Genomic DNA, 13,974 nt, shown 5'->3' with positions numbered 1-13,974 from the left:
AATACTACAAGATTCATTTAAATATTTACTCATTATGTTTAGATGAAGTTTTCTCTTTCGAAAAGGCTTCGATACCATGAAAGCCATCCATTTAAATTTGAATGAGAAGAGCTCATGATTAATTACATCTGAAATGTCAAAGTTATCTCTGTCTCTGTGCGACACACAATAAGCAGGTGGTGTGCAGAGCTTTACCATTTTCCTCCAGGTGTTTTCGGAGGATATAGCTGGTCTCTGTTCCCTCGAAGGCGTAGTCCAGAGGAATGTTTCCGTTGATGTCCTGCAGCAGGACGTTCACACCGGCCTTCCAGGCACAGGGCAACACAAAAAAAAGGACACAAATAAACTGTGTTTTAGCTGGGGCCATTCATCAGACTTGAGTCAATGATAGAGTGCAAGTAATTATCTTGGCTTCCCAGAGGCGTATACCTGAACAGAACCATGGAGATGTTAACATACAATACAGTGAATTAAAGAACTAATTAAAATACTGCCTGGGGGGTGGGGCAGTAAAGAGTGACGGCATTGGTTAACATTACCTGGGATCATCGGTTAGTGTGTGTGCGACAAGATTAATGTGTGTTTACTCAACAAGGACCCTACAAGAGCAGACTTCTGTCATAGCATGAGATAACCCAAGAGACCTTCCCTCGGGCTCCTTTAATGATTGGTACTGTGACGACAACACAGTCTGTGGTCACAATATGGTTATAATTGATTGCTTCTCTTTGGGGAAGACTACTGCACTCATTATTCGTAGAAATGATGCAACGCTTTACCAGTAAAGCAGAAAGGATGTGCAAGCAAAGCAATATGTACTTCAGTTAAAGTGACAGAGCCTTCTTGATGTCCTCTTCATTTTTATCATCCCCTAAAAGTAACGTACAAGTGGAAGTTGTCAGCATCCAGCTATAAACTGTTTCCTGTTGTTTGACTAAACCATAAAAGACAAGCCAGTGTAACGATCATAGCTGGACGAGGTCTGATAACAGCAATGGGGGACCCTAAGTCAGGGCCCGTTGTTAATATTTACAGCTAATAGAATTCTAATGACCCAGTTGCAGTGCGGCAAAGAGATTTATGACCCAGTCCTGAGGCAGTCAAGAGAAGGAAAGGGTGGGGAAGGTAAAAAAAATGGGAAGAAAATGCAAGGAGGGAGCCAGCTGACCGAACAACACAAGAGCAGTTGACCTCGGTACTCTGAAAGCCAATCAGGAAAACCACAATAATACTCAGCCCAAATAGCAACATCCAGCTGTTTATTTGATTTCTAATTTAGACAACTGGTTTTATTTTCAATTTCAAAATACGTTTTGCAGATATTCAGAAGAAACATTTTTCTTTCAAGAAATACCAAGAAATTCCAATTTGATAGAGGCAGTACAACGTTTTCAATTCTACATATCTGAGAATCTGTTCTTGGGAGGTTTCATTGTGCACCCATCTGTGTTATCTAGTGGGAGCTGTATTCACTCGCTTACAGTATGAAGGGTTAGTTCGGGGTTAACAAAGGGAATTAATTAACATTAACCTTGCTCAACTGCTGCTCATGACTATTCATGAAAATACCAGAAACCTTATCACAACGTGAAGCACAGCTTGAAAAGCAAGAGATGAGACGATGAGCGATAGAGCAATATTAGGAGAGCAATATTATGCGCCTTCTGCCCTCCACCACACACATGCACATACACAAACACACACTCAACCCTCCCTATCCCTTCCTTAATGCTCTGATGTCAAATTTGGACTGCTCCATCTATATTTCTTAGATTTGTGCTTTGCTGCCCGACACCAATCTGCAAAACCTTCTCATAAACCTGACAGCTCCTCTCAGGGTGTGTTTGTTTTGGTCTCTGGGTGCATGTGTGTGTTACACAGTGGGCAGCAAAGAGGTGTAGTAACCTGGGCAATTCACTTCAAGGTTCAGTAAAAGTCAATAGGAGTCTGGCAGGATGAAGTTATCAGATGGGAGACAGATATATCTTGCTCGGCCCGAAGGCCACTCTCACCACTGACCACCTTCACTTACAGCTGTACTAAAAACAGCTGGAGAAACCTTAAAATGTATGTGCCGTTCTCTAAGAAAGGGAAGTGTTCTTAGTCAAATTTTAGATTCTACAGTGGAACATAATGCTACAACAGACTGATATTGTTGTCAGGTGGGTTTTTATCCCAGAGTGACATTGTTTTTTTTCAGAAACAGTCACAAGACAGTCAACAACATAATGATGCTCTGTGAAAAATTGCATAAATGAATGTGACAATGATATTGCACAAAATAACAGAAAACGGTCACTAAAGAAATAATGGATACAATTCATTTATGGCACATAAAGCTCCAAGACCAACGGACACAAATAGGGGTGAAGGAAGCATTATGTGTAGTCCATTGATCCACAGACATAAATCATGTGTCAGTTCACATGATAAGTGCTGACAGTTATTAATGAGTTGGTGATGGTTGGCAGTCACGCAAGATTCAAGGGGTTAACAAGTTGACTTCTGAACCCCACACAGCCGAGCCACAATATGATGGATCCACCTCAGACATCCCAGAGATGGAAAGCTGTTAACACCGCATTCCCCGTGGTTCATAATGACAGTCTTTAAACACTGTGACTGCTAGAAAATCAATTACTGGTAGATATGCACTGAAAGCTGTCCCTGGGGAAGTCACTGCAGAGCTGGACACCTTCACAACACCAACACAAACAGCTCCCATACACGAGAGTGATCTGTGTCATGTGTGTCTGATGGAACGAGAGGCTCCTATACAGTCGTCCAAACAACCAGAATAACGACATGCGCACCACTACATACGCACATAACCGCAACCTGCAACATATCTTTAGGCTTCATGGTTATTTTGTATCAGTTTTAAAGTTGTAACTACAATTAAAACTATGCGGGCCCTCACACGCTGCACGTCGGGGCCGCTGATATTTTGGATATCCAAAGAAATGAAATGAAAAAAAAAAGAAGTCTCTTTGGACTTATTTTTTGTTTGAGTTTTGGTTTAACTGCATGTACAAACCCATAGCTGTGTGGCTTCCCCTTAGAGGGACTCGCCTTAGGAGGTCTCGCCCTCCATGAACCATGTGGCTTACCCTTATAGGGATTCGCCTTAGGAGGTTTCGCCTTCTGTGAACCACGTGGCTTACCCTTATAAAGATTTACCCTCTGTAAACCAAGAACCATGTGTGATACCTGAGCGGGGCTCGAACCCGTATCTTCATGAGGTTGTTTCCAGCTAGTAGACCGCTGGACTATCTTCGGTGCCGGAGCAAGACTTGCGGCTGGAGAAAGTGTTTCAAGAGTTATAGAGTATAGAGTATAGACTATATAGTATAGCCAGGGCGATGCGGGTAAGTTTGATGTTTTGCCGTGACAAAGGAAGTTGATGTTTAAGGTCAAACGATGCTCCAAACCTCATGAAACATGCGTCAGGCACCAACTTTCATGAGTTTTTGAAGATGTTAAAGCCGCCAAAAAAAGGCTTTTTTAAAAAAAGAAGAATAAGAAACGAGATTGAGAAAAAAAATTTAAACTGCAAGTGGGAATATGCGGACCCTCGCGTGGTGCACGTTGGGGAGTCGGCAGTCCCAACCCACTGGATCCCCGACGTGCAGCGTGCGAGGGCCCGCATATCACTGCTTGCGCAGTTTTAATTGTGTACTGGGATTTGAGTGCCTCCAAAATGCAGGTGACCCACGCTCAACTACCTAAACGGAGTCCTATGTAGACACACAGACGGAGCACTTGCTGCTGCTCGCGGTGCTTTCTGTGTAGACACCGTGTTAGATTTGAGTTTTCCCACAGAGTACAATCCCATCTCAAAGAAACCTTCAAACCTGACAAGAGTTGTGATAAAGAAATGTACCGGAGGCAGCGTGTTTTACAACTGACAAATCAATGTATTATTCTCAAGTGATTGCACACAATCTGCTCAGCAGCCTCCAGTATTGTAATGTGTGTGGTTTTTTTTTTTTTTAAACAATATAGCCTAATAGACCAAATACTTCATGATCACATTATTTCTAAATCATCATAACATTTGTATTTCTGTATTATTAAGCATTAGCAGATTCTGTTACAAAGATAAAGAAGCACTATAAACACAAATTCTTCATCATTGAAAATATGTATTTACAAGTGCATCAGCAACAACAGTGGATTAATTTCACTATTTTGTTCACAAATGTATTCTACTGCATTTCATGATAATGTTTCAAAAGTTTTTGCACAAACAGCAGGCAACAATTGCTTGATGAACCGCTGTCCTGTTTGCAGGAGAGGGAATCACATTATAAGCAAAAAAAAAACCTAAAAGATTCCAACTGGTGTGAAGTGGAGTTCAGTGCACCCACGGGCATGCTGGTAATCGTTTAACTTCAAAGGACTTAAGAGTTTTAAATTCATCATTTACACGCATAGAAAGTGGGTCAACTCTTCAACTGTACCCCCACTAGATTTTGAACTGTAGGACAGGAAATACCATTTTGGAATAGAACCTGTTTCCTGTGGATCACATGATTGTCATCTACGCCTGCACAGTTTTGGAGATTGACAGCCAGAATCTCCCAGAGATAATGATAGAAAACAACAGGAAAGAAAATCAGTTTCAAAAAAGAAGAGATGAAAAAAAAAAAAGCTTAAAAAGAAGAAATAAAATAAGATTTTATATGTACCTTATGGTCTGTGGCTTTCAATCGGAGACCAGCCAAGATGTAACGGATGGATATTAAGAACTTTTTTTTTTAAGGCATCCAGATGTATGCACATGAGCAAAATCTAATAAAGTCCTGCACACCAAAATGAAAAGGCAAAAAGTTTGGTCTGGTTTAACTTGATAATTGTGGTTAACAAAGATTTTGTCCCATGCAAAAACAAATACCTGTTCATGATTTTTCGAACACTGAATCCAAATGTGTTTTCAAAATGTCTTTATCATCCATAGTTATGTTGTTCCAATGTACTCACAAGGGCATAGAACAGCAAGGAAAGTGGGGATCCTCTGTGTTGGCAGACTAATGCTGGACACATAAGTGGGATGTTGCTGAATCTAAATATAGTTGAAAATCCTACACTTGCACATTTTAGAAGTAAGTAAGCATATACAGTATCACTTAAAAACCAGGCCCGATAGAAAAATCATAAAAACAAATGAAAATTCAGCGTAAAATGTACTCCAAGGGTGATCTATTTTAGTTTGTGGGACAAGAAAAGGTAAACATTTTTGCCCCGGGTAATCAGACTATTTTCCCCAGCACTAATATTTTGTAGACACATTTATAAAGACTGCAAATCCTGACATGTTTTTGCTAAGCAACAATCCACAGGGCCTCTGAACTGATAGTTAAACCCACCAGGGTCTCAATAACAAACATTAACCAGCACTGGAGCTATGTAGGTTTAGGAATGGGCTTGGAAATGGGTTGGGAATGATAAGAGTTTAAAAATGGCTGGCTCTCCTGCTGTTTGGAGGCAGGAGATAAGAGAATTAACATTACTGCCAATCCGGATGCAGAGCAGCAATGCACCCAGACTTTTCATCAACCCCCTCCCCCTACTTTTCCCATAAGACAAGCTTGGTAACATCTCTGTCAGCAAAAAACACTCTGTTCGTCCATGTAGAAACTGGAGAGAGGAAATCAAGGACAGAGTAGCAGAGGACGAGGGGAGGGGAAATGGAAAAAGAGATGATGGAGTGGGACACAATAGATTAGTACATATTAGCAGCACTGTTGCTTCATGTGCCAATCAAAGATAAGGGTGCCAGCCAGGCTCCTCCAGCATGACCACTGTTCCATTTCTCATTAAAATGTAAACCCTTTGCATTCAGAGTTCTCCCACTTCCAGCTCTGATGAGGCAGCAGCTTGAGAACAGTGCAGAGAGGGTGGGCATTGGCAGGGTCTGTGGTGGAGGAGATGGGTGTCAAAACGAATAAATAGAAGAAAAGGGATATTGCATCTCTATCGGAAATACGGCTTGACTGAAGCTATTTTTACCATGCTAGACAGGAAGCGCCTCAGGCTCTCCTTTCAGTAACCATCTTCCCTTGCTGATTACCAAGAAAGGAAACTTAAGTGTTTATCTTACACTAAAGAAACAAAAAAATGCACCTCAAGCAAATTCACACCATTTTGGAAACTGAAATGTTTTGGAGTGTTGTCTTACTTGGCTTGTCTAATTTAAACTAAATGCTGTCACCATCACATAAGCATGCACAAGTGCACAATATCACATAATTTGAAATAGTGACAAATAAAAAGGCCTTTGTATCAAATAAAAATCGAGCCGTGGAAGCTGAAAAATATGTTGGCATTGGACACTGTAACAGTATTGAATACATTTTTTAAATTCTTCGAAATGTTTTTCCTCTTCCTTTCCTCACCCCCTGCTCGCTTCCAACAGTCTGTCAATATGACCCAATTTCCTAGGAACTAGCTCTGTCTTGGTGTTGAATGAGAAACATTTAGCCACAGCCTCCGAGGGAGCAGTATTAAGTTGTTCTTTCTCTCCCTCTCACAGTATTGTGGCCATCATGAAAGCATAACTCACTGCATAAATTGCATTTGGCATATCTATATCACACCCTCCCCTACAAACCAGGCTGCACGTCTCTTTGCTCGCAGGGGAGTTAAATGCATGCACACACTAAAACACGACACATGCATGAACTCAACAATCAGGTGCTGGCTGACATTCATTGTGCACACCATTTGCCTATGAGCTCTTCAAACGTATCCATTCCCATCAGGAACATGTCTTTCCTGCCCCACAGACAGGCTACAGCAATCACTCAGGACCCAATCAGCAGGACCAGGCTGTATGGGATTCTACAGAGCTCAGAACTACAGTCAACCCTCCATGGGTCTAATCAACACCAGCAGATCAGGCCCAGCTCACTGAGTGACTAGGATGGATGTGCATGCCCTCCCCTGCAGCTGGTACCGCTCTCATTATGGACCTAATCAGTACAACCACAGCTCTTGTCATGACATCCTCCACAGAATAGGCTCTCGCTTTGATATCATGCTAGTGCAGAATTTCTAATTATTCTCATTTCTACAGATTCAGCTGGGTTTGTGAGAGAATGCAAAATTGTCTTTCAAACCCCCAGTAAAACAAAACCCCTCATCAATGGAGGATGCTCCAGGTGGACAGAAAATTATTGATGACTAATGTGAATACAGTCAGTAGTTCAAAGCTAATTCCCAATTATGCTTGTGTGCCAACCAATTTCAAAGCACTAATTTAATTAGTCACTGACACACTTGGACCAGCAAGGCAGAACATGACAATTATAACTCTGTCCAAAAAGTGTGTCTTTGCATATTTGTGGTACTATAAAAAAAACAACCAGTCCTTCAAATAATATCCTTAATATTTCTTCGCATTTGCATGTGTGTTTTCTCACCACCAGAAGCAGCAGCACCACATCTGCATGGTCGCACACACACGCTACGTGCAGTGCTGTCCACAGGTCTTCGTCCTGCAGGTTCACATTCAGGCCTCGCTCGATCAGAAGCTCTGCTGCGAACACATTGTCGTGGCGAGCGCACTGCAGAAAGAAGAGACAGCTATTACCGTATTGTTTGTTGGCAGAATTATATATTTCCTGAGGCATGTATTATCGGTATGAACAGTACACGATTGGTTCACTGCATTTGGTATAATAATAAATGTATGTGAAAAATGTATGGCAAAACAACACCATGCTGTTAAGACAAATAATGATCATGTATTCTTGGGTTTAGATAGATTTTTGGTTAAGTTTAGCTTTGTGCTTGGATGTAGGTAAAGGTTAAGATTAGAAAAATAAGAATTACAGGTAAAACTCAGGGGATTATATACGAGTCAATACAATGTTCTTTATCATCAAAACCTGTGGGTGCATCTTACCAGGTGAAGCAAAGATCCCCCAGAGGAAATGGGAGTGTTGGGGTCTGCTCCCTCCTTCAGGAGACGCAATACTGCAACACAACAAACCTCATGTCAACACCTGCTGTATGTGGAGACGGGCAGTGGGCTTCATGCGTGTGGACCAGCCACAAGCACACACTGATCTGTGCCTGTCACTATCACAACCAGTTTGTGCCGAGTGTCCTCTGACTGCCCTTGATGCGTCAGTGTGGATCACTGTTAAGACTTTGTGTGCGTGTTTGGTAGCCCCTTGGTAGCAGCAGGTCAGAGAACCTCTGGATTACACACATTCAAATCACATACTCGAAGCTTCAGTGAGCCACAAGTGTTATTGACACACTGACACAGATCTACTGAAGAAAACACAAACCCTTACATACAAGTTCACGTTGTCAGCAAGAAACAGATGAGCAGACAGCTGTGGGCTAAAGAAGGTCATATTGATTTCACTATACAACTGAGATTACACATGGAATAACTGAGAACAGAGCAGAAGACATTAAGAAAGACTGTGAGAGACAGCATTGCATACAGCAGTGTGTGAGACATGAATAAAGAGTGATAGAAAAACAAGAGAGGGTGAGGAGAGAGGGAGGTGAAGCACTGTGATCGAGACATATATGATGTCTCGTTTGTGCATACAGACAAAGCATGTTTTAAAACTGCTGGTGATCTCATTCTCATCTAAAAATACTACACCTACTAATTTTACACATGAACTGGAGGCCCATACCAGTATTGTATGTAGGGAGTAAAACATCTACAATGCAGTACAATGAAACAATATGGCCTCACTGACAAAACAAATATACATTTTACACTGCTTTATCAGAGTCTTAATAACTACTGAGCAATAACCTCTGTATTTATGACTCATTAACCTTGGTTAACAAGCTATTGTTAACAACCTGTGATTCTGCAATATACGACATCATGTTTAATCATTGCTGCATGGACACGCAGGCATGAGGATGGTACAGTTTGACCAAGGCAAAGCTAAAATAAGTTAAGCTAATAAAGTCTTATACAACATCTCTGGCATAAATCTTGCCTTATCATTTCTTGTATATATATATATATTTTTTTACAATTTTTGTTAAAAGTGTAAAAAAGGCTTAATGGTTGAACGTGGTCATTCATTCAGCAGAACCGCAAGCTACAGTCTCCAAAATAATTCACATTTTCACATTTAGAAAACTGTAACCTGTGGATGTTGCTTTTTATTACAAATTACTTACACATGTATTCATCACTAATATTGCAGTTTACTTTCCATCAGTTTAGCAATCACATAATTGACTTTTAGATTTGAGAAGTTCTACAAATGCACACACAACAAACACATACTATACACAGAGCCTTTTTCAGTCTTCTAATAGCTTCCAGTGCTTGATGCCCTTTAAATGGTTGGAGCCAATCGGCACAATTATCTCTTTCACTTTTCAATATACTGTGAGGGTTCAGGACTGCAAAATACCTATTAAGGCTCATTCAATGCTGAAGTAGTTACCAGGGAATAGATAATGCTTGTACTTTCCTGTCTTTCAAAAGGCATATCACAAGGGTCCTCATTACTGAGCATGGAACAGCAATTATTGTGTGTAATGTATCTCATGGTTTGCATATTATTAAAGATAAACTATGGCTTGACGTTTGGTGCATGCCATTGGTCAGGACGGTCTCTGGACTGAAAAAACATTCAATCTGTCAGAGCTACTTAGTGTGAGTCGATGACAGAAAGACCTGCCTGAGTTTTATGGCACACATTATTGAACGTGTCTGAAGAGAGGTTGAGGGTCAAGAGGTGCACATTGACCCTCAGTGCTGTAAAATAAAATAAAGCAAAGTGTTTGTTTGACAATAAAGCCATCAGGAATCAATAGCACTGTTGCGCCATTGGCAGATCCCTCAAGACCAACAACCATGTCCATTTGGCATGATTAGTAGTGAAGGCACCAGCAATATTAGGCATGTTTCATTGAAATTAAAGACTTTAATTTAACTTTAACCTAATGAAAGGTTTTCGGGGCCTGAATTTTGCTGAGGGATTGGGGGTATAGCGCATAATTTCATAGATTCCCGCAAATCTGGCATTTATAATGCGGGAACTTCCCTGCACACATCTGCAGCAAAGACACATTAGGTTCAGCTAATTAATAGTGCATAATGAGGGTTGATGGCCCATAACGCTGTATCAGACAGAATGACTTCCGATCAGTACTTAGCGTGCTGTGTCCCTCCTTACAAGGCTACGAGCACTCTCTGCTGTTGCAGCATTTCTGACTGGCATATACACACACAAGTTTCATTAATGTAAACTTGAAAACGTGCCCACATGGACGGCTGGCTGAAGTGGATCCCGCTCAGAAAAAAAAAACCTGAACCTGAAAGAACAAATGTCGGCGCCTGGAAACTCAAACAGGTCAGCTGTGGAAGCAGCCGTTCAAAGATACGTTTCAGGCGAACTGGTTTAAAATATATCTGCAGCTCAGCTTAATTGTGAGATGAGCTGCTTAAGTTCTAAAATGTACGGTGCTGCACCTTTCACCAGCCGATGTTATAAAGTCACCACTCAGATGGCGCTTCTCATACAGCAACCTTGAAAAGGAAACATGAGGCAGATTCAGCAAAGAATACGACGGCTAATGCTATCAAAGTTGCTCAGTTGCCGTGTGATGAGGAACCGAAGGGGCTTCTCAAAACCACTTTATCGCAGAAAACTAAATCAAATTCTAAATTTGATCATGTAATTAATTTCATGACGGATGTGGAGTGTCCTTCTTTCTGAAAGCAGAACACAGACACATCAAATTATGGAAGCTACCTTAGGACTACTGGATGAGCCCACAGACATAAGTAACAGTAAGCGACTCATTTCATAAAGAATAAGGACGCTGATGCAGCTGAAAAAGATGACCACTAAGAAAGGAGAAAGAGACAACAAATTACAGCAATGTATATACTTTAGAGAATTTTAGTTGGAGGAGAGCAATGAAATGCAATCTATGGTAAAAGTAGGACAAGAAAGACCTGTAGCTAAGCTCACAAGTATAGTGTCTCCCACAAAGTCTATAAATCCCCCCTATGTGAAGGATATAAGGGGAGAATTCCCCCCCAGCTTGAAAAGTGAAATTCAGGCGCTGGGTTTAAATATCTTAATGTCTGTTTTTAAACACTAAAACAGGTTTTTCTTTGCTGTAATAATTCCTCTTGCTTACGCTGTCCATCAAAAGATTCGAAGATGGAGGACAAAATTAACAGACCTTGTACAAAGGTATTCCCCGAGTTCACATGAAGCCAATATTAGCAGTCTGACTTCGACAAATCAAGGACGTGTTATTCAACTTATAGTCTTTTCAATAACATACCCTCCTCACGTCGCGAGCCCTCCACAGCAACACAGCACAGAAACACCATGGCGGGGAAACACCAAGAGCAAATTTCATAACCTTGAAGACTACATTACCTACAGAAAAATCTTGAAATACAAGGTAGCTTTGCACAGAGCAACTGTTTAGTTTGCTCTCCATCTCTTCCAACGGAAGCATCTCAGGAAGAGATCTCTTAAATGCCTGTATGAAAAGGAGTAAAGAGGAATGATGGAAGATTAGACACTGTGAACCTAGCTTGACAGTGAAAATTAGTTTTCCATAATTCCATACAAGCATTACTGGGATTTCAAAAGAGAGAACAAGTCAATACCTCTATGGGTAAAAATGTCTTTCTTGGCTTAAAGCTCTAAAGCTGCAGAAAATGGTTTAAGCTTGAGGTGAACTTCAGCAGGTCTGATAAATACTAAAGCAAGAATCCTAGAGATTTATATCCACTGGATGCTTCACACAGATACTGTATAACAACTCTATGCTTGTCCCACAGCAACAGCAGTAATTTCCGTCCTATATTTAATCTTTATATGTCAGTTGGTGTTTGATTATATGGTGATCGCAGGCTTTGGTCATGAGAGAGGGAAAAAAAGAGAGAGAGAATAATTGTGTGTGTGTGTGTGTGTGTGTGTGTGTGTGTGTGTGTGTGTGTGTGTGTGTGTGTGTGTGTGTGTGTGTGTGTGTGTGTGTGTGTGTGTGTGTGTGTGTGTGTGTGTGTGTGTTTTTAACCCTTATATCAGGAGGCTGCTGACAGAGAAGGAGAGTGGGCGCAAAGCAAAGTTGGCTGTCATTTTGTGGGAAATTGCAAAACAGCTGTTTGAGACATAAGTGGAGTTTCCATGGCAACCAGATAGAAACTGGTAGAGAGAGAGAGAGAGAGAGAGAGAGAGAGAGGATGGGAGAGAAACCTAAATTAGGTATAGATTGACAGAAGGATACCAATGAGGAAAAATCACTTTGATGGCCTCCCTATGTCTACATATCCAGATTCTTAAAAACCCATCAGACCATCTTTCCTATGAAAGAAAGAGCTACTTTACCACATCCCTGTAAAGTATAGAGCAGATAAGCTCAGCCTACACCTACAACCATGTACAAAAAGTCAATAAGTAGCTTTCAGATTCGTACTCGAATGTAGCTGCTCAAGTAAAAAACTAGTCTCTTTCAGATGCAGTCATTAACCTGTGTTGGTGTTTAGCACCTGAATAGAGCTCTTCAGGATGTCTTGCCTACACAGAAAATTGCAAAGTCAGAGCACTTCACAGTTAAAAACATAAAACGTCTACTTTAGATATGCTTTCTTCCTATGCTAAAGATGACTAACCTTCACAGTAAGCCATGTAAGTAACACCAATATTATTTTTGGTTGAACTTGAACTTCTTGAAACAGATCTGATGCACAAACTGATCGGGGTTGTTCTGCACACACGGTACAAGATTAAATTAACCTTTCTTACGCCTCTTTTTTCATTTCGGTGGCTCAATATTCTATGAATCTGATCAAATCTCTGTAATGCATACTCCATAATATGCCAATTACAGTAGCATTGCCAATTTTCTTTATAGCGACCAGACATATTCTCCCCATGTGAAGCATCATTCCTTCAGCAGGCCTGTATGAGATTCTCAACCTTATATATGCTTCTGTCTCTTTGGTCCTCATCACACAGTCATAGTCACAAGAGGGACCGTCTCACCTCAGTGCCCCATGTTTCTGAAATGAGCTTTCACATTTTTCCGTTGTTTCAATGCTGATGAAAAAAGGTACTGTACATTTTTCCCAATAACGCTCAACTCAGAATGCAGATTATTTCAACAATGACCTCCATAAATGGAACAGGCTTATCCTGCCCATTTGTACCGAGATGAGGTGATTTCACAAATATTTCTCTGTAACAATATCATGCAACACACCAGGATGGTAATGTGTTTTCACAAATGAAACTGTCTGAAAAAGAATCTGATTGACCTAAAATAAGGGTTTAAGCCACAGAACCCCTCCAAAAATGTGAATTTATAACTTAAATATCCTCCTTGATAAAGGAAAAAATCTGCAAGAAAACAACTCTACAGCTTGTTGGAACAATAAACTGCAGATTATTCAGACTCCTATGTTCTCATCAAAGGTCATGAAAGTAGCATAATTTTGTAGTATATACTTGATATTGTAGCAGCAGTGTTCTCTTCAGACTAGCAATTACTAGTCAAGTTATTTATTTAAGGATATTTCTTTACTCCTTTTTTTTTCTATAAAGTTCTTGAGGGCTCCACATAAAATCTGACTACCTAGAAAAATGTAAATGCTTGTTTGTGAGCAGTAAAGGGAAATTGGGACAGCAAAGTGAATGTGAATGTGTTCTAATGAGTTTTCTGTATATATTTCTGTAAATACTATATTTGGGCAAAAAGTAATGTGAATTGAAATGCTTAAACATTTCATCTTCAAACTGAGCACTGTAGACCTCGGTGAGGAAATGAGTTCACAAAGTTCTTTTGTTTTTCATACTCTCTGCATTCCTTGCTCCCTCTCATATTAAACTGTACAGCCAAACCTCTAAAGGAACACTGATGAGTCATCGAAGGGACCAAAAGTTTAATATTAGAAGCTTAAATAAACACCACTGCCGGAGAAAAGTTTTGATGCACTGCCTGATGACGCAG

General features: G+C 40.5%; 1 protein-coding gene across 5 annotated transcripts in view; it reads right to left on the bottom strand.

The window, feature by feature from the left end:
• myo16 (myosin XVI) overlaps positions 1-13,974 on the bottom strand; it is a 101,246-nt gene that overhangs the window by 56,041 nt on the left and 31,231 nt on the right. For all 5 annotated transcript variants that reach the window (XR_011311577.1, XM_069713661.1, XM_069713660.1 and 2 more), the window contains exons 3-5: positions 7,910-7,980; positions 7,425-7,568; positions 196-304 (exon numbers count right to left, since the gene is read on the bottom strand). Coding sequence is in view for 4 of the 5 variants with exons in the window: in XM_069713661.1 (XP_069569762.1) it covers positions 196-304; positions 7,425-7,568; positions 7,910-7,980 (324 nt within the window). In the remaining variant the exon portion in view is untranslated. The remainder of the gene's footprint in view (positions 1-195; positions 305-7,424; positions 7,569-7,909; positions 7,981-13,974) is intronic.

Source organism: Brachyistius frenatus, unplaced genomic scaffold, assembly GCF_029030835.1.
Source record: "Brachyistius frenatus isolate BFR_SWC_R1_liver_20210118 unplaced genomic scaffold, ASM2903083v1 Contig_120, whole genome shotgun sequence".
Taxonomy (NCBI): domain Eukaryota; kingdom Metazoa; phylum Chordata; class Actinopteri; family Embiotocidae; genus Brachyistius; species Brachyistius frenatus.
The sequence above is the reverse complement of the archived record's forward strand: the minus strand, read 5'-3'. Positions and strand labels throughout refer to the sequence as shown.